At 38.0% G+C, this 19,797-nt stretch overlaps 1 protein-coding gene across 1 annotated transcript; it reads right to left on the bottom strand.

The window, feature by feature from the left end:
• Nucleotides 1-1,686: 1,686 nt before the first annotated feature.
• On the bottom strand, nt 1,687-19,784 carry LOC117298324 (U2 snRNP-associated SURP motif-containing protein-like). Its single transcript, XM_033781508.1, has 21 exons — nt 19,719-19,784; nt 17,802-17,897; nt 17,370-17,478; nt 16,851-16,984; nt 16,345-16,418; nt 15,557-15,681; nt 15,225-15,310; nt 14,625-14,790; nt 14,035-14,246; nt 12,940-12,983; nt 10,398-10,502; nt 9,990-10,056; nt 8,992-9,146; nt 8,305-8,467; nt 7,426-7,593; nt 5,880-6,017; nt 5,304-5,523; nt 4,774-4,981; nt 4,212-4,344; nt 3,654-3,764; nt 1,687-3,404 (listed from the first exon to the last, which is right to left on the bottom strand). The coding sequence occupies exons 1-21, from the start codon at nt 19,776-19,778 to the stop codon at nt 2,877-2,879; spliced, it is 3,102 nt and encodes a 1,033-aa protein (XP_033637399.1). The 5' UTR covers nt 19,779-19,784; the 3' UTR covers nt 1,687-2,876.
• Between the last annotated feature and the right edge of the window lie 13 nt (nt 19,785-19,797).

The raw sequence follows: 19,797 nt of genomic DNA on the forward strand, positions 1-19,797 counted from the left end.
TTGAAAACAGTCAAACTTCAACACTGCTGAAAGCAATAACTCTACAAGAGTTTTCCGTATGTCGTGCATAAATGATTGTCAACCAAAAGAAATACTTTTGCGGTTCCTTACACAAGTACGGCTGTTGACATGCAAAGAAAACACATCCAATATCTCCTCAAGTATTACTAACATGCCTTGAAGAGACTGACAAACACTCTGGCGCACAGACCAGCAGCAACTTCGTCCGTTTTGAAACTATCGAGCGCTTCTTAAAATGGCCTTTACTAACTGAGTGACATTCAATTTTAGGACAACGGTTTCCACGGCAACCTCTCATTAATTTGTGTACATGTATTGTGAAAAAAATTGTTTCTTGAAGAGGTACAAGTGTAGATAAGTGTTCGGTTAGGACAGGCCGCAGAAGGGCACGAAGCTAATGAGGGAGGGCTGTAGTTGTAGGCTTTGCGGGGGAGATATTGTTTTTGGAAGTGTGCGCATGCTCAGAGTTACATAAACAACATTGAAAATGTCATAATCTACTGCCACCTAGAGTCGCACAGTCCCACATTGGTTGGGGTTTTCGTTTGTTAGTTGAGTTTTTCCCCATTCTCATTGTGGATTGTGCGTTACCATGGAATGGGGTGTGTTCCTTGTATAAACTTAGACGTTGGTCATAAATTGTCGAATCCGTCTTAATGTGCCTATTATTTGTTTCTGAGACACACAGTTCTAACACACATCGGTGTATATTATGGTTAAAACCAAAGTTAATATTCTTTAGCCTAATGCATATTTAACATGTTTTAATATGCCATAAAATTATAGGTTTGTTCACAACACACTCTTCTTGATTTGTTCAATTGATTGAAGAAAACGCCAAAGTGAACAACACGACGGTGACTGCCCGGCGCTATAGTTTCAAACTTAAATTCAATGGTACAGGCTATAGCTAACAGAAACATACACACAAAAATACATTATATTTAAAATACAATGTTTTCATTTTGTCTGCGTGATTATTGTTAAGAGGAAAACGTCCTGCGCATTTGTTGAGCTTCCTAAACCCCCCCACCCCACCCCACCCCACTGTGGTTGAGAAAGTTAATGAGGAAGACATAAACCATAATGCCAGAGCTTGTTAGAAATAAATCAATGGTCTCTGATCAACATCGTAAATGGTTTCTGTCGTTCACGGATAATTATTTTTATGTCGTCTCCCTCAGTCGATTTCAAGCATGGAATTTCAGCTTTGAGAGAGCAATGTCGATGTTATAAATATATCTTTTGGTTAACAAGGGGCACTTCCAATCACATTGGAGATATTAAAGTAAACGCCAACCATATGATGGGGCAGAAACGGCACGAGATGGGGATAAAGATGCGTATTCCAGGCCTTCGATCTACATGTATTACCAAAGCCAGGCCGATGCGACAGCTTGCATTCTCTTCTCTATAATGTTGTATTGTCCATTGAGAATTCCATTTATATTTCAATAAATGTAGACAGGAGTGAATGCTATCTATACATCACAACAAGGGGGGGGGGGGTCTGCAGTGTTTTCGGTGGCAGTGTCTTCTCATGCATCACTTTGAACCCTTATCAGACAGTCCGAGAAAGTAATAATTACGAATGTCGGAGTGTAAAACACAAACAGAATCAATTAATTAACCAAATGAATTAATATCCTCTGGGACAATCCAGTTTTTTTTTACCAAAGAATGTTTATTATTACTTATATGATGCTTGACATATGAATACAAATAGTACATGTTCTTAGGTTGGCCAATAATGACCTAATAATAATGAAAATATTCTTGTCATGTAGTGGTGTGTCGAAGGCCGCAGACAGTTTACTGGAAATGTTTACTTTAAATGGGATAGCACAACAAAAATAAATGGGCAGGGATATGATATAATTGGTTTTACCCTCAGACTGGCGTTTCCTCAGTGGGAATTTCAGTGGGAATTAGAACCCTGGTTTGACATCAATGAAGTCTCAACCTGCAGACAACAAAGCGTACTGGTTTAGCAGGAGGTTCAGCCCACATGTGGATTGGGATGACATTTCATCTGATGCCATCTTTTGACTAAACTTCATTAAGCCATTACATAGTAATCACAGTAACTTTATCAGTGACTATCCAGTAGGACCAATAAGCTTGTCACCCCACCAGTCCCCCAGATTGTCCATACATTACATTAAATAGGATGCTTTTTAACATTGAACTGACCACCTTGATTGACTACTCGGAGAGACTTTTGACTGGCTGTCCTGTGACTCTACTAACACTTGGCCAGCGAGCTATACAGTTAAGGGAGAATGCTGTATAGGTGGTTGAGAATAACCCCTGACTTAAGGTACAAGCACCAAGATATAACATGCCGTCTTACGTTGCAGTACTCTGATAAATATTGGCAGGCTAAAGGTGGGACAGACCAGAAGTGAATGTTTTTACCTCAAATACTTTTGGGTGAAGGTATCACTGAAATGTACTAAACCTTCAGCAAGACACATCCAATCATTAGTATGTCATGTGAAAATTGTTTATTTATGTGAACATATCTGCAACCAATAACAATGCATTTTTCTGCAAGCCATTTGTGGATGAGAGACGCACAAAGCCAGCAGGAATCTGGCTTTCACTTGATATTCCCTCTAATTGAAACTCATGAGTTAGTTCAACTCGAGTTGCATATAACATTAGTTTAAACCCCAAAAAAATCTCAGCTTTGATTTAAATAGATTTATATGAAAAATTTTACTTTTATGAAGTATTGTCGAGAAGATGATCTGAGGTGCTATTTACAAACAAGGTTTTCAAATCTCTTGAATTTCTACACAAAGAAAAAAATCCAAAGTGGCAGTTACTGTACAAAGTGGATTGTCTCAATTTCATCTTCTTCGTTTCTTATGAGATGAAGTTGAGTGCCTACTTGGGGATTTGGACCGTGACCTTCTTGACCTATGGGGTGACCCTGATCTCGACCTTGACCTCCGGGATCGACGGGGTGACCTAGATCGAGATCTATGGGACCTCTTAGGGGAGGAGCGGGACCTGGCATGGGAGGACCTCTTAGGGGAACCTGATCTAGACTTCTGGATGGGAGAGTCGGAGTATTCACGAATGATGGAGAGGGGAGAGCGATCCATCGGGGTTGAGTGGATCTGACGCCTTTCAGAGACGGGTGATCGGGACGGGGAGTGGCTGCGCTTGCCGACAGGGCTTCCTGATCGACTACGACGACGTTTTCGCTCTCGGCGTGATGGTGGTGCTTCATCTGCAGAATCATCAGATACGTGGCTAAGTCTCTCTCTCTCTCGCTCCCTTGCTCGTTCAAATTCCCGAACACGGTCCAGCTTCTTTTCTCGCTGGCGTTCCTTCTCTTTATCTCTTTGCTTCTCAAGATCCTTCTCTTGTTCCTGAAGAAAAATAAGAAATCCAGTGTGTACTTCTCAAATACTTTTAGTGGTTTTGTTTGCCCAAGTTCCTGGAGTATCTTATTTCTAAATTATACCTTGTAACTAAATTCCAATGGTTTGTAGAGTGACATTCAAGTTTGAATGGCACATAAGAGAATATATAAAGAGGAATTCAGCTGATCCGAGGAAAAGTTGCATGCATTACAAGACTATAGTTTGGACCCCTTGCTACTGAACAAATAAACTCACCTTCTGAAGGAGCTTGGCTCTGTATTTGCTGACCTGATCTTGAATGGTTAAGCCATGTTTACGACTCCTTCTACCCGCCTCCAAGTCATCTTGAAACTTCATCACCTTAACCTGTCAAGAAAGTGAAGCAAGAAGAGGTCAAGAAAGTTCCACTCAGGCAAATTGCACTACTTTTAAGAAGAAAAAAAATATATAATAATATTAGTAAGTCGGTATTTATAAAGCGCCTTATGCTACGCCTCAAAGCGCTGAACACAAAACAAAAATACATTTACGTAAAAAGCAACATGTAATACAGAAGAACAGTTCAAAACCACATAGAAGAAAACAAAATATTAAAACTAAACAAAACAACAAGGAGCAAAAATTAGATACTCATTCGAAATTAACTAAAGTAATTAACAGAAAAAAAGTAGTAGAGATGAGAGGCTGCCAGCACCTCACCCTATACGTAGAGATCCTCAGCATCTGACATTTAGGAAAATACTTAAACAGTTCTGCATATGTGGCTTCTGACTGGCTTCATTCAGAGTGCCCAAAGAGGGTGCCATAATTTACCTCAATCTCCCGAAGCTTGGCTCTTCTCTCTTCAGTCATCTCAGTACTCTTCAGTGGAATGTCTTGAGATGTAACTTCATGCTCTGGACTCTCCTCTTGCCAATCTCCTTCAGCATCATCCTCATCTTGACCTCTGCAAAGACACAAACACACCAAAGATGACAATTATGATGTTTATTTTATTTTGATTTTATTTAATTTAATTTCATACAACATCCAACATTGCAAGGATGGATACCAGATTTCATAAACACGTCAAAATTAAACACATTAGATACATGGTACATGTACATGGTGACAAAAAATAAACCCAGAAACTACAATGGACCCAGACTAGTTCAGACTAGGAGAACTAGATAGATGATGGGGTCATCAGCTGAAATACTTGATCAATTCAATGAAGGTCTAATCCAAATTTCAAAGAGCTGCTTAATTATATAAAGTTGCTAAGCACAATAACATTATGCTTATCAAAATCAGGTTAGCAGCCATACTACCATGCCCATGTACAAATTGTGACTGGTATCCTAAACATCTAGAGAAACCAATGTCAGACACTTACCCCGTCTCCTTATCATCTCCATCTTCATCTTCATCTCCCTCTTCATCCTTCTCAAGTAACTCCCACTTAGAGGAGGTCATGGCCTGAGCTTCAAGAACTGAAGCGTCTACCGTCTCCCACTTGGAAGGAGCAATCTTGAATCCTGGGGGTTTCTTGTCTTTAAGATGTTCTGAGATTGGAGTACCGTCAAGATCTACTTCCTCTTTAACTGGCAGAGAGGACAGAGATTAACGAGTTGAAGAGTGATCAATGGTTGGAAATGAAATCAAGTGCCTCTAGCAGTTACTACAGCCGACACCTGAAAATCAGGGCCCGAGAAGTTCTTAAAGACACGCCCCGAGTAAAAGTTCAATCCACACCCGAGCATTACCTAGAATGCAAACATGTCTTAAAGGCAAGGTTTAGAGAACCAAATAAGTTTGAAGTTAAATGTTTCTTAAACTACCAAAAGCTGCTGAACTTCTTAACAAAATTGTTTCCATCGCCATTAATTGTAAGAGTGATGTACCTTCTCTTTAAATACTACTTACTTGGCGCTCCATCATAGTCCTCTACCACCCCAAGGGGCATCCCATCTAGATCCATGCCACCATCCTTCAACGGCATCCCATCTAGATCTGAGTTTCCCTCAGCGAGTGACTCCCCATCCATGCTATCATCATATGGCAATGGGGCTCCGTCTAGATCTGAAGACTCTTCCTCAACGACTACTGGTGGTAAGATCTCTGGGGCTTGTGGCTCTGCAATATCCTGATCCAAGAGTGCATTCAAAGACAAAATACAGAATACAATATATCCAATTATCAGAGAATTATCCAAGAAAATTAAATCAAATAAAAACTTCATCTGACACCAAACTTTTCACAATCCACGTACACACCACTCTGATACTTCTCAAACTCTGTTCTAATGTTTCGGAATGAACTCCTTTCCGATATCACTACATATACCAGCTTCAAAACACACTTGATCAGTCTCATGTACCTTACAGTACTGGCTATAGCAGAGTTTGTACTACGCACCAGTGGTGTCTTCCTGACAAACATGGTGCTTTACTAATGCCCATTATTGTTATTTTGACTCAGTAGATGTAACAAGAATCTTACCTCGTCATCTTCTCCTTCTTCATCTTCTGCTCCTTTCATTGGCATGAGACCCAGGAAGACATTCTGAAGACGTACCAAGATGTCATACTGGTAGATGGCCCACTCATCCCATGAACGAAAACAGGCCATTACCTTTTGCTGCAATTGTAAAGGAAGGAGTCTGGTAATCAGTCTTTAGATTAATTGTAAAGGAAGGAGTCTGGTAATCAGTCTTTAGATTAATTGTAAAGGAAGGAGTCTGGTAATCAGTCTTTAGATTAATTGTAAAGGAAGGAGTCTGGTAATCAGTCTTTAGATTAATTGTAAAGGAAGGAGTCTGGTAATCAGTCTTTAGATTAATTGTAAAGGAAGGAGTCTGGTAATCAGTCTTTAGATTAATTGTAAAGGAAGGAGTCTGGTAATCAGTCTTTAGATTAATTGTAAAGGAAGGAGTCTGGTAATCAGTCTTTAGATTAATTGTAAAGGAAGGAGTCTGGTAATCAGTCTTTAGATTAATTGTAAAGGAAGGAGTCTGGTAATCAGTCTTTAGATTAATTGTAAAGGAAGGTATAAGTCTGGTAATCAGTCTTTAGATTAATTGTAAAGGAAGGAGTCTGGTAATCAGTCTTTAGATTAATTGTAAAGGAAGGAGTCTGGTAATCAGTCTTTAGATTAATTGTAAAGGAAGGAGTCTGGTAATCAGTCTTTAGATTAATTGTAAAGGAAGGTATAAGTCTGGTAATCAGTCTTTAGATTAATTGTAAAGGAAGGAGTCTGGTAATCAGTCTTTAGATTAATTGTAAAGGAAGGAGTCTGGTAATCAGTCTTTAGATTAATTGTAAAGGAAGGTATAAGTCTGGTAATCAGTCTTTAGATTAATTGTAAAGGAAGGTATAAGTCTGGTAATCAGTCTTTAGATTAATTGTAAAGGAAGGAGTCTGGTAATCAGTCTTTAGATTAATTGTAAAGGAAGGAGTCTGGTAATCAGTCTTTAGATTAATTGTAAAGGAAGGAGTCTGGTAATCAGTCTTTAGATTAATTGTAAAGGAAGGAGTCTGGTAATCAGTCTTTAGATTAATTGTAAAGGAAGGAGTCTGGTAATCAGTCTTTAGATTAATTGTAAAGGAAGGAGTCTGGTAATCAGTCTTTAGATTAATTGTAAAGGAAGGAGTCTGGTAATCAGTCTTTAGATTAGTTGTAAAGGAAGGTATAAGTCTGGTAATCAGTCTTTAGATTAATGGGAATAAAACATTATTTGACAGTACATGTACATTGTATAAAGGATTTTGAGAAACATTTAACTTTGAAGTAATGTGAATATAAGTACAAATATGTCAGTTTTTATGCCAAAACTGCTTCTAAACCAAAACCATGTAAACTAGGGATTATTCTTTCTGCATGGACATATCCGCTCCGGATTTTCAGCGATTTATTAAAAGACGACCGCCTTTTGAACTTAAATGTGCACATGTGTGCACAGGCTACACAGCTTTGTCTATATCACAAAGGCGTTAATGAATGGCTAGTGTTTCTGTATAACAAAATGATGGATGGATTTGAACTTCACCTTGAACTGCTCTGCTCTCAATCGTTGCTGGATCCTGACGTGAGCTTCTCTAAGATTCACAACGATGACTGGTAACTTCACCTCAATAAACTTACGGAAGTATGAAGCGTTGGCCACTTTGGTGTTGGTGTTGAATAAGATATCGGAAATCAAGAACAGTCTACCGAGCTGGAAAAGAAAGAGACCACGAGAAAAACAAGGGATTAGTTAAAGGGAAAGTGTAATTGTTTACTGGAAGAGAAAATTCCTTAATCCCATGGTCTAGTTGCCTACAGGTGACTACGATCCTCCCAATATGCTCCTGTTCAAAAATCCAGAGCTAACATTATGTCCATAGTCTTGAACTCATACAAGGGGCTAAGATTGAGCTAAACTGCAAATCAATCTCTTATGTCCATATTCTTGAACTCATACAAGGGGCTAAGATTGAGCTAAACTGCAAATCAATCTGAACTCATACAAGGGGCTAAGATTGAGCTAAACTGCAAATCAATCTGAACTCATACAAGGGGCTAAGATTGAGCTAAACTGCAAATCAATCTCTTTTGCTAAAGCGAAGTGTGGTGGCACATTACAAATCACTATGGTAATACAGACAACACGTTTGTGAAACCAAGCCCTGAAATAATCTAAGATTGAGCTAAACTGCAAATCAATCTCTTTTGCTAAAGTGAAGTGTGGTGGCACATTACAAATCACTATGGTAATACAGACAACACGTTTGAGAAACAAAGCCCTGAAATAATCTAAGAGCATCAACCCAATAACCCTCAAAGACAAATACTTGGAAAAATCACTTCTTCTAAATTAGATTTGAAATATCATTCTGATTCCTCTCACAAAACCAACATGTTCTTCCCAAACCTGTTATTTTCTTACCTTTTTATGGATTGGAGTTTCCAGGATAGACAGTGATTCTGAGATGCATTCAACGATCTCCTCAGCCGACTCAGCATGGTCCAGACAGAAGACCATAGATTCAGCAATCTTAGATCTCTCCATGGTAAGACCTCTCAGCATCTCCTCAAGCTTGTCTCGTTGGCTGCCGGAGAAAAACAAAATAAGATAACATGCTTTTAAGGGAAAATATGCGCTTGGTTTAAAAAAAAATGGCTTGGTTTAAAATTAATGGCAATACAAACTTTAGGTTAGGCCAAAAAAAATTAAATAATTAAATAAGTTACAATTAATGGTATGTTGGCGTGTAACCCCTCTCAACTCAGCAAGAGTATTTTGTGCCAAGCAATTTGCGATTATGAAATTGAGCCTTGCTTGGGCAAACATTTGGTTAATTTTCTGCTTAGCAAAACTAACCACAAAAAATAATTTTAACCTCATTCTAGTAAGCATTATTGATTTGTGCTTAGATACATTGTTGTACTGAAGCAGCTTCATGCAATTGGCCATGGGCCCAATCTCCAAGCACCCCAACTTGCTAAGCATATAAAAGTATTGTTTAACAGCAACATGTTACCATCTGAAATCACACTAAGTTTACATTGTTGTGACTGGTGCCCAACTCAATGTTTGCTTAGCAAAGAAAGTTTATCCAGCTCAGATGTTTACCTGTCACTGAGTGATCCTTTCTTCATTGGCTCAGGTTTAGGAGCTAGTTCCTCAGGCATGCCCCGTGTGTATGGATTAATGGGTGGGGGTCGCCATATTGAACCAATCTTAAACATCCGGAAGTCTTCTGTTCTCCATTTGCCGATTGAGTCTCCCTAAAAGTAAATAAAGACAACAGGGCAAACAAAAATATTGAATTACAATAGAAATATTGATTCCTTTGGTCCGTGTAGCGTTTGAGTTTAGGGTTAACATAATTTTAATAAACATGTTAATTGCAAAAATAGAATTATGATTTTTGTTTTTTTCAAACTGACTAGGCCTCTCAAACAGGGATGAGGTTTTCCAGATGTGAAAATTCCTGACAGATTGCTTGCAGGCCTCTAGGATACCAAGAACCCTCACCACGATACATAATTAATCAGCTGGTTAGATGTATATCTGTCCATCACCAGAAATACAGAACTACAGATTCAGACACAATGTAGAATATTTCTTTCCCCCATTGGTGAGTGCTTTACTTAAGCTGGTTACATCTGTCCATCACCAGAAATACAGAACTACAGATTCAGACACAATGTAGAATATTTCTTTCCCCCATTGGTGAGTGCTTTACTTAAGCTGGTTACATCTGTCCATCACCAGAAATACAGAACTACAGATTCAGACACAATGTAGAATATTTCTTTCTCTGCCCATTGGCTATTGGTTAACTTTTCTAGGAAAATGTGAATGCTAAAGGATAATTAAAAAAAAAATCCTTAAATCAGAAGTAAACAAAATATTAAGAAACCACAAACTTGTCTCAAAGTACCTTTACTACACTATTACTAACCTGTTCACCAAGCCCTTAGGTTGCCTATTATTTACAATGATTTATAGATCAAATATCAAGTTGATGGCAGGAAACAAGAGAAAGACTCAGCGACTACTTGTTAAGTAAAGACAAACAGTTTGGGATGTCTGGACCTGAAAGATGATAAACTTATTATTCATACCTGAAGTATGGAATACAACTTCCAACGATAGTATATATGAGCTGGTGACTTGTTGTCAAACAGAAATCTAAAAAGATACAAAGTTAATATTATTACATGTATATGTTTCTGGTAAAGAAACCAAGGATGCCACGGCAGTGGCTCACATCCAAGGTTTGGGAAATATCTCAACTTTCTCTCTAGACAACATTAAATTTTAAAACTATGGGCACCGTTGTTTTCTTTTCTTTGTCAAGTCAGTGTTTCAAGAAGCTCCAAAAAGAACTACGGGTGGAAACAGAACTAACATTGGACATAACCATTGTCAAACCGTCTCGAGCCGAGTTCGGTACGAGTAGCTTACTTTATATAATGTAATGTACCAATCAATACATTCACAAAATACTACCTAGGTGTAAAAAGCCTCACCTGTACAACGGAGTCTCCAACTCTCTATTCATGATCATAGCTTCAAACATAGGACCTTCACGAACCACAAACTCGATCACTCGATGGATTGCTAAGAGCAGAGACCTGTAAGAAAAATTCAAACATTGTTTTCCCCAATTGGCCCTAACCTAAAGTTAAACATCACTCTCCTACACTATTTAAAATAAACCTACTAGAAACAAAAACCAAAGTTATTCTGTTGTGTGGATTTATCGTAACATAACATCAATGGTTTCCAAGCTACTGAGAATTTTTTTAGCAGCAAAAACTAGGTTTAAAAAAATAATAATAATTTGGGGAGAAGATGCAGGCATTGATAAGAAGCTTATGTTTGTGTTGTGTTTTGATTTGAAAGCATCTGAATTAAGTACATGAGTCAGGAGTTTGCTCAAAGTCTTATAGACTCATCCACACCGCAAAACTTTTGAAAACTTCTTACACTGATAAGAGACCCTTGTACAACATAAGAGGTTCGTACACAACTCTCCAGTTTAATGAAATCTTTGAGATCAGAGGTTCATTTGAGGTTTTGACGAGGTTTTGACAGAATCTCAAGTTCACAATTTTAGTTTTCTTAGTAATTTAAAACTGACGAGGCTCATTTAGCACCTCAAGACCCAAGACAAACTTCCCTCATTCTATAAACATTCTGAGCAAACGCCAAAGGGGGTTTCCCTCTACAGATCTACAGAATATAGTCAAGATTTGATGTATTTAGGTTTCACTGAGAGAATGTACCATACCAGTACTAACTCAATACTTATACCGTACAGTTCATCAAACAAATTGGCATTTTGTTATCAAGCTTATTGCTAGGCCTTGCAAGGTATATTGACTTCATAATTCAAAGCCTGATACAATCTAAAGCAAACAATCTCATTGTACCAAGTCCACAAGGGAGAAGTGCAAAATTAAACGGGTGGTAACTCAAGATAAGCCAGACTTGAGGTTTACTAGGGTTTTTTCAGGGTTCAACCTGAAACTACCTTTTGCTCAACTCTGCAATTTTCCCAAAACATTTGTCAATGTGTTCATCAACTAGTGAGCCAAATACTAGTATATAAACCATCAATAATCATTTTAAACATTACATTTGAAATTATATACCCTCCTAATAAAGTTAAACCTGAAGTACTCAAATAAGTTAATATAAATTTATGATATGAAATTTGTCAGAAATCTCGTCGCTATTTTGCTATTGGTTTACTTCTGTCCATTTATATGATATCAAGTGTGATTGAACTGTATCTGGCAAATTTAATTCCGAAAGGAAGTTTCTCATTTGACTTTGTACAGTACAGCCCCCATACATGCTCAATGCTCAACGCATCAACACACACCCATCCTGCCCGCCATTATGCGAGTCAAAATGTACACAAAGGAAAACAGATTGTTGACTACTGTCCTGTTTGTGCAAGTGCAACGTTGATGATGTATTTTTTTGTTTATTCTATTTTCCAAATTGAATAAAGAACCATAGAATACGTGCAATCTTTCGCCTCATCACAACTAAAAACTATTTCCGTTCTTTTTCTTGTCCCCCCCCCCCCTTCTTCCTTGTTCGAGTACATTGAGTGTACTTTTTCTACCTAGATGTATTATACCTAACCTTATAGCTGTTTGGATCTTTTTTACACAACAAGCGACGCCATAAACATTACATGTGATGTCATAAAAGTATGCACCATCTCTTAAAGACCCTTATCACGCCACAACCATTTTGGTCTGAATCCCAACTCGCAATAATATCCAAAGCATAAAACATGCTCCTGGAAACCAGACTATTTTCTAGCCTCACTCTGGTCCTGTGGCTTTGTATGGCAGACAGACAAAATGGCCGCATCGTGAAAGACCAAACTCATCATCTATAGAATAATCCATACTGAATTGCTCTAATAACCTACATAGCTACTCTACGTACCTGTTGTTGAGATGGCCGCATGATGTGACGATGGGTAGGTTTTGTTTTATAGGGGACTAAATTTGGCGGATTTCACAGCCATTGCTTTGGGTGCTGTTTGGCAGCCTTTAAATCAATTTTCTTAATATTTGCAAAAAGAATGTGTGGGTTTGTGTGAGAAAAAAATGTTTCTGAGAGCTCTGATAACATACTCACGAAATATTTTAGGAATTACAGGGGAAAAAAAGGTAAGCTCAAATGTGATCTTTCCATTAAAACAATTTAACTTCTCAATAGTTTGAAGGGTTTATAAAATGCTAAGAATTTTTGAACTTTCAAAATTTGTATAAATAAATTCCCGATTTAAAAAATGCATTTTAGGATTCTCAGCTTTCACAGATGAAGTTGTTATTTTAGAATACAAACTAGTTTTAACATCAATGTATGTCAAAGGTTACCAAACAGCAGCTTACATCAATGTCCACAAAGCAAGGGCTGTAGATGTGATTTTTGTTTTGTCTTTCTTTCACAAAATTGTTTAACTTCAATCTTTGTTCTGTCTAGTGTGAAGTGAAAAAAAATCGGAGTAGAGAAAAAAAAAGCCTTTTTGGGGGCGTGTACCTTTCGGTCGGGATAACCACTTTTACAACTGCATCTTTTAAGGTCTGGTGGAAGAATAGGTTTAACAGGCCAGAACAAGAAGACGAAAAGATGAGTCAATTGATTCACACAACAACAAATTGAAACAACTTTCAAAAAAACAAAATTGCTGTGTTTTGTATCAAGTGTTTTGAAATGCTTAGCTGAGTGTGTGTCAATTAGAGACAAGATGTAAAACCATGTTACATCATCAAGGGATAACTTTTATAATCTTTCATTTTTGGATACAATTGATACTTTCTGTCTTTATCTACAGGGCACACTTTGTTTTATAATCTTTCATTTTTTGAGACAATTGATACTTTCTGTCTTTATCTACAGGGCACACTTTGTTTTATAATCTTTCATTTTTTGAGACAATTGATACTTTCTGTCTTTATCTACAGGACACACTTTGTTTTATAATCTTTCACTTTTGGATACAATTGATACTTTCTGTCTTTATCTACAGGGCACACTTTGTTTTATTGTGAATGTGTCTCAAACACTCGGCCAGACATTAAAGACAGACAATGTATAGCCACTACCGCCTCCATCACTGAGCTTGTCCTGGTGCCCCTGTTCAATGTCTCTGTGCCACCGGCTGACTTTTAAAAGTTATCCCTCAAGAATGTTTTTAGTTAATTGTATAAAAATTGTACTTGAAAAGATTTACACAAATGTAATAAAATTCAAATTTAAGTGTAAAAAATACAACCACAAAGGGAATTTTTTAATGGACTACTAATACATAATTTTTGTTAAAAAAACATTATGACAATAATAACTGATTTCAGTTTTTAAAAGAAGGGTGGAGTTCTGTATCTGTTTGGATTTTGGTTTCCATTAAAAAGCCAAATAATGTTTTAGCAAGGAATTTTTTTTCAGATAAATTCAGCATTACCTGCATGTGGCTTGTACTCACTTAACAGAAGTTCTTAGAGGTATAATTTTTTTTATAGAATAAACACGGAAGGCCAGTATGGTATTCTTGGAAGTGTCCACATGCAAGCACGAGAAGAAAAGAAAATTAAGAGAAAAAAAGCTTTTGCAGTCAAACCAGGAAAGAGCAAATACCTTCAGAATCTCTGGATCCTCTTCAGAGACAAGTGGGTTGATCGGAGGTTGCCTTGTCTTCTTATCCTTGCTTTGGGCATTGAAGGGTAGACCAGATTGAGGGGGTGGTATGGTGAGGTCCAACATCGCCTTAGGGATGTAGACTGGATTGGGTGGGATGGGTACAGCCTTTCCCCAGCCTAGTTTCATCTCATAGTTCATGAATTCCACACCTTGGTAGTGTGGGAAGAGGAGGCAGCAAGCACAATCATTGAAAAGGAACAATAGGATCACATAGCAAGATCTTCACGCATTGCGGAGCAGCCAACATTGACATCTTGCAACCAGGAAGACTTTAGGTAGGGTTTGGGTAGCACTGTGTGTAAATCTTATCTTAGTAGTGTTGATTCTGAAAAGAACTCATGGTTGACAGCTAAACATACTATAGACAAAGTTTTTAAGCTAAGGAGTTTTACAAGTGACAGTTAGAGTTCCTTTGTTTCATAATCAGAATGCGATGATAACAGTAAAGCACATCTGTGCTAAGAAACTTTCTGTGCTTACCACCAAATTAAACAGTGGCCTCAAACGAGGGGTAACACCTGACTTACCATTTAATGCTTTAATGGCTCTCTCTGCATCTTTTCGCGTCATGAAGGCGACGAAACCGCAATTACGATTCCTACTTCTCTCTTCATCCGTCCTGGGCCACATGATCTTGACGCTGGCTAGAGGGCCGTACTTCCCAAACTCTTCACATAACATTTCCTCATCCATCTGGAATCATGCAGTGTGGTGTTATTGTCATTTCATTTTGGTCTTTATTAGTGTTTGGAGCATTATTGGCGTTTGTTAAGTTCAGGTGGAAATTGTTAGGAATGATTTTATGAGACGGTGGCAACATAATACAACGACTTGAAAGGGATACAGTGAGTTTGTGTTTTGCTGCTAGGCAATGCAAGAACCATAAGGAAAAACCCCCATCTCTTGTTGATAGGTGCACTTGGTTCTTGTACGTGCATATCAACAGGATCTATGGCAATAATGGTTAAGTGTCAAGACCGGAACTCAAACCCACACTCTGCTGCTCAAAAACACCACAGCTTGAGTCCAGTGCACTGACCTTAGTCATGGCACGCACAATTGAACAAACTTATTTGGACGTAGGAATTTAGCAAAATCACTAAACACTCTCTTCTCAGATACTGTACCTTTGGATTGATGCTCCCCAAGAAAATATTTGTTGTACTTGGATCTCCGTAGTCATGGGAACCATAGGAATAATCTTCCATTCCGGCTACAATAAGGACAGAGTTGAAACAAAGTGTTACAAATGTTATAATACTTCGGGAGTGAACTTGGAACATTTTTAGTTCATTTTAAAGTCAATAACCTTAACGCGCGTGAGTGATTTACATTGCTCTTTCCTCACTCTCACAATTCCAACACCAAGCTTGTCTTGACCTATGTTGATCTACTTTAGAAGGGACATTGGTTTTGTGACAGCAGGAGGGACAGGGACTCAATGGTGGATTGTGCTTACCTGGTACCCTGACATCCCCTGAGGATGAGGATTGTGACATTTCATGATGGTCTTCAGAATCATGGTACGATGACGAGGACTTGTCTCTCTTCTGTCGATGGCGTTCTTCTCTTGCTTGCTGAATACTGAGAACAAATTACAATATTACTTGCCAATGTAAACCTACGACAGATACTTCATGACTGAGAAAAGATGAAAATATTACTTGCCAATGTAAACCTACGACGGATACTTCATGACTGAGAAAAGATGGAAATATTACTTGCCAATGTAAACCTATGCCTGGTACTTCACGGAGGCAACGACAGCAATTACCTCCATTGCCCCTGGTCGTTGCCTCGGTGCCCCTCCAAATGTTCCAATAGAAAATTTACAATTTCCTTATAGAGCTGCCCTTCACCAAGGACAAAACGACTAGATGCCCTAAACACCAGTTTAGATAAATTTGGCAAGTTTACATGTCAGTCGACGTGAAGTGGTTAAATAAAACATATTATTAAATTATGCAGGAAACTTTTTCAAAAGTCACATCCCCTTGCTGCCGCTTCCCAGATTGCATCGTAACCTTGGGTGTGATCCCTGGTAACATGGCAGTTAAACGGGTTGCATGGCTTCTTACTGCCACCCCGAATAAAGATATTGACCTAAAAGAGGGACCGCCAACATATGGCTAGATAGATTAATCAGTTGGTAGAGCACAGGCACATAAATCCTGAGGTCATTGGTTCAACTCCAGCTCAAGTCAATTTGTCTTTATTCATCACCAAATCAGTAAATATTTTACTTACACTTTGAGTTCTTCCTTGAAGAGTTCGAGATTACTCTTGGACTTCTCCTTCTCCTTTTTCTTCTTGGGAAACTCCTGCAAGAAATAATAGAAACAATAATGTTGTTTGAATGACAGATGTGCTATGCAAACCTGGAGTATGATATGGTAATACAAAACACAGGCACGCAGTGCTGTGGTCAGTTACTCTAACCTGTGCAAGTTGAATGGTTGCAAATAGTTGATCAATGCACTGGCAAATGCTGTGTTAACCCTGCTTATACACTGGTACCATGGACTGCCACAACACAGTTTCAAATATCATTTGGTAATTTTTAAATTTGAATGTCCATATTAAACAGCAGAAATATATAAAAACATATGACCTCCATTACAATTAAAAATTCTCTGTATTATTTGAAGTTTGGTGCCTCCAACGTTTGACAATAATTTTTCTTTCTAGATCATGTACACATAGCGTGGAATATAGATCACTCATTTTCTAACGCTTTATTTGTTTGATCTTACTGGTCTATCTTGTCTTTCTCTTTCTGCTCTGATCTCCGCAGCTTCTTTTTCTCGTTGTTTGCGAGCGATGATCGCTTCAGAAACCTTAGATGATGGTCTGTACAACTTTCCAGATTTATGCTCCGACTTCTCCTCTGAATTTGACAAAAAAGACGCAAACGATCTAATATTTGAATGACGTTGCAACCTGACAACTAACCACACTGAGCTGTTTTTGGAACAAGCATTAAGAGAAGATTTATCAACTTTTTTCCATACTCAATGGAATTGAAACATATATTTATCAGTTTAAGTTAAAAATTCAAAAACACAATACTGCCGAATTTGTACGGTGCCAAGTTTAATGGCCCGATGCTAAAAGCACTGGCTTTGCGCCTGCAGTAAAGTGTAACTTTTGAGCATAGTAGTAAGCCATGCAAAATAAATGACTTTGGTTCCTTCGGTTGTGGTCTTCTCAAAACTACGACATTAATGTTGATGACAGCTATCAGGGTATAAAATAAATCTGATATGGCATACCATCTGTATTAATTGTTGACCCTCTAACAAATGTTTTGGCGAGGTTGGAAGTGTCTTCAAAGGATGCAACAAATTCTTCGTAAACTTTGGCAGCCTCCTTTTCTTGCGCCTGGAGATAAAAAAAGAAAATTCCGAACAAACATTAAATTGCATTAGTTTATACACCTGGGTGAAGGGAAGCGATCATGCTTTACAATGCCAATAATCAGGTAAATTGCATTAGTTTATACACCTGGGTGAAGGGAAGCGATCATGCTTTACAATGCCAATAATCAGGTAACTTGTATTCAACTGCCTGGGTGAAGGGAAGCGATCATGCTTTACAATGCCAATAATCAGGTAACTTGCATTAGTTTATACACCTGGGTGAAGGGAAGCGATCATGCTTTACAATGCCAATAATCAGGTAACTTGTATTCAACTTTTGTTTACCTTTTTTCGATGTTCTTCTTCGGCTCGTTTGGAAAGCTTTTTCCCAAGATTCATCTGCCCCACGCTGAAGGCTTTCAACTTGTTCTGGGAAATGGTCTGCAAATCAAACAAAAAAATAACAATCTGAGATGTAGTGTCCATTACACTCCAAGACCATTTAAAAATAGCTCCCATTTTAATTATACAATACATTCGTGTACAATGTTGCACTCACTGGCCTAGCCCTAGCTAGCTAGGATGGTCTGGAACTTTTTCTGTCAGGGAGGAGAGGGGACTGGGAGGGGATTTTGACTTTGAGGGGGGGCGGCAACTTTTTGTAGTGTAGAGGAACCTCTACACTACAAAAAAATGTCGTGACTTTGCTGTGGGGGAGTTGAATGGCATTCAGGCAGACATGACAGACCAGACAACAGATTCAAAAGTCAATCATGTTTTTTATATTATTTTTAATATTTTTTAATTAGGGCCTAGCGTAGACTAATAATACGGTCCCCGATGCGATCGGCGATAGTTTATTTAATTTTTTTGATCAGGACATGCTTACAATATCCTGGTGTCATGTGTTTTCAGTAGGATAACAGGAAAATTGTTCACAATCAAAAACTAAATATTTTTTTTTTTCAAATCATCTATCCAATTTTTTAACAATAACCATTTCACTTCATGGTGTGTTGAAAATTTTTAAAGTTTTGGTTTTACGTTGCGAGAGACAGTCCGCCATTAACAGTGCTTATGCATGCACGACATTGGAGCAACGTCATGTTTTCACACCTTTCATTGGTTGGTATTTTATTGAATATTCAGAAGCTAGTATGGCGTGCAAAATAAATCAAAAATATTATTCAATTACTACTTAACAAATTTAATTACATTTTTGTCCTAAGGCATTATGGCTACTATATTAAAATCCAGAGATATCATAAGGCATGAAAGTAAAACACCCCACCCCCCCCCCCCTTGATGCACTCACACTTCATAACAATCCTTTTTCCCCCATTTCAGACCAGTAATGTTTGGTTTCAGGAGATAAGAAACCAATCTATGATATTTTCTCTTTAATGTAGACTTAATATTTATAACGCTTATCGGAATTTATTACAGTATGCAGTAAATCAACAACAAAAAATTGTTGTCATTTTCACTTAAAATATTTTAATATTTTCCCCACATTTACACACCATAGAATCCCAAATATTAACCACCTCACGTGATCCATCTAGTGACTAAAGTAGAATGAAACTCAATCTAGCTGATAGTAATTTTGCTTTGAACTTTCGAGGTTGGATGTTTCTTTGACTCATTTGAATGTTGGCATAATAATGCAGTGATTAGTACCAAAAATCAATCATTTTATAAATGTTTGAGCATAACCAACGACAGGAAACTTTATTCTCAGCATGATTAAGCCTAATGAAAATACAGACCGTGAGTAAACTGCATAGCTTCTGTCACCGGTGCAGCTTGCACAATTTCGCGGTAAACGGGAATCAAAGTTGGGGACCGAAAACATATGAGGGTCAATAACGTATGACGCTACGATACATTCATCACTCAACAACGAACCATGCAAACAGCAAAGTATGACTAGCTAGGGAGGGCTGTAGTGTAAACTAGAAAACTTGAAAACGCACGTCATGGGCTGACGTGCTGGGGACGGTCGACGACGGACGACGACGGGCAGTCACTGTGTCCAGTGGCAGTGCATTGGCCAATGCATTAAATATGCAGGGGGCGACGTGGAAATGGGGCGAATTAAACAACACGCTATTTAGTATTTCTGTGTCCGATCAAAAATGTTACACCGTTTGGTTTTACAGTATTTTTTTAGACAATAAATTTCAAATTAAAACATATTGAAGTTAATAAACTAATCTTAAGAATTAGTTTTCAAATGAGACAAAAATACGTTATTTATACCTTCATTGACCCTGGCGTTATTCCCTCGTTCTGCATACCCCACGGAAGTTTATCCGCCATTTTTGCAGAAATTGGTACC

The sequence above is a fragment of the Asterias rubens genome, chromosome 13 (genome assembly GCF_902459465.1).
Source record: "Asterias rubens chromosome 13, eAstRub1.3, whole genome shotgun sequence".
Classification (NCBI taxonomy): domain Eukaryota; kingdom Metazoa; phylum Echinodermata; class Asteroidea; order Forcipulatida; family Asteriidae; genus Asterias; species Asterias rubens.

What these genes read in the sequence shown, in the direction of transcription:
- LOC117298324 (XM_033781508.1), bottom strand. Translation starts at nt 19,778, where the DNA reads ATGGCGGATAAACTTCCGTGGGGTATGCAGAACGAGGGAATAACGCCA. An exon ending in GGACTATGATGGAGCGCCAA is followed by an intron (nt 4,982 to 5,303) that starts GTAAGTAGTATT and finishes CCTCTCTGCCAG; the next exon opens with TTAAAGAGGAAGTAGATCTT. An exon ending in GGAGATGATAAGGAGACGGG is followed by an intron (nt 4,345 to 4,773) that starts GTAAGTGTCTGA and finishes GTGTCTTTGCAG; the next exon opens with AGGTCAAGATGAGGATGATG.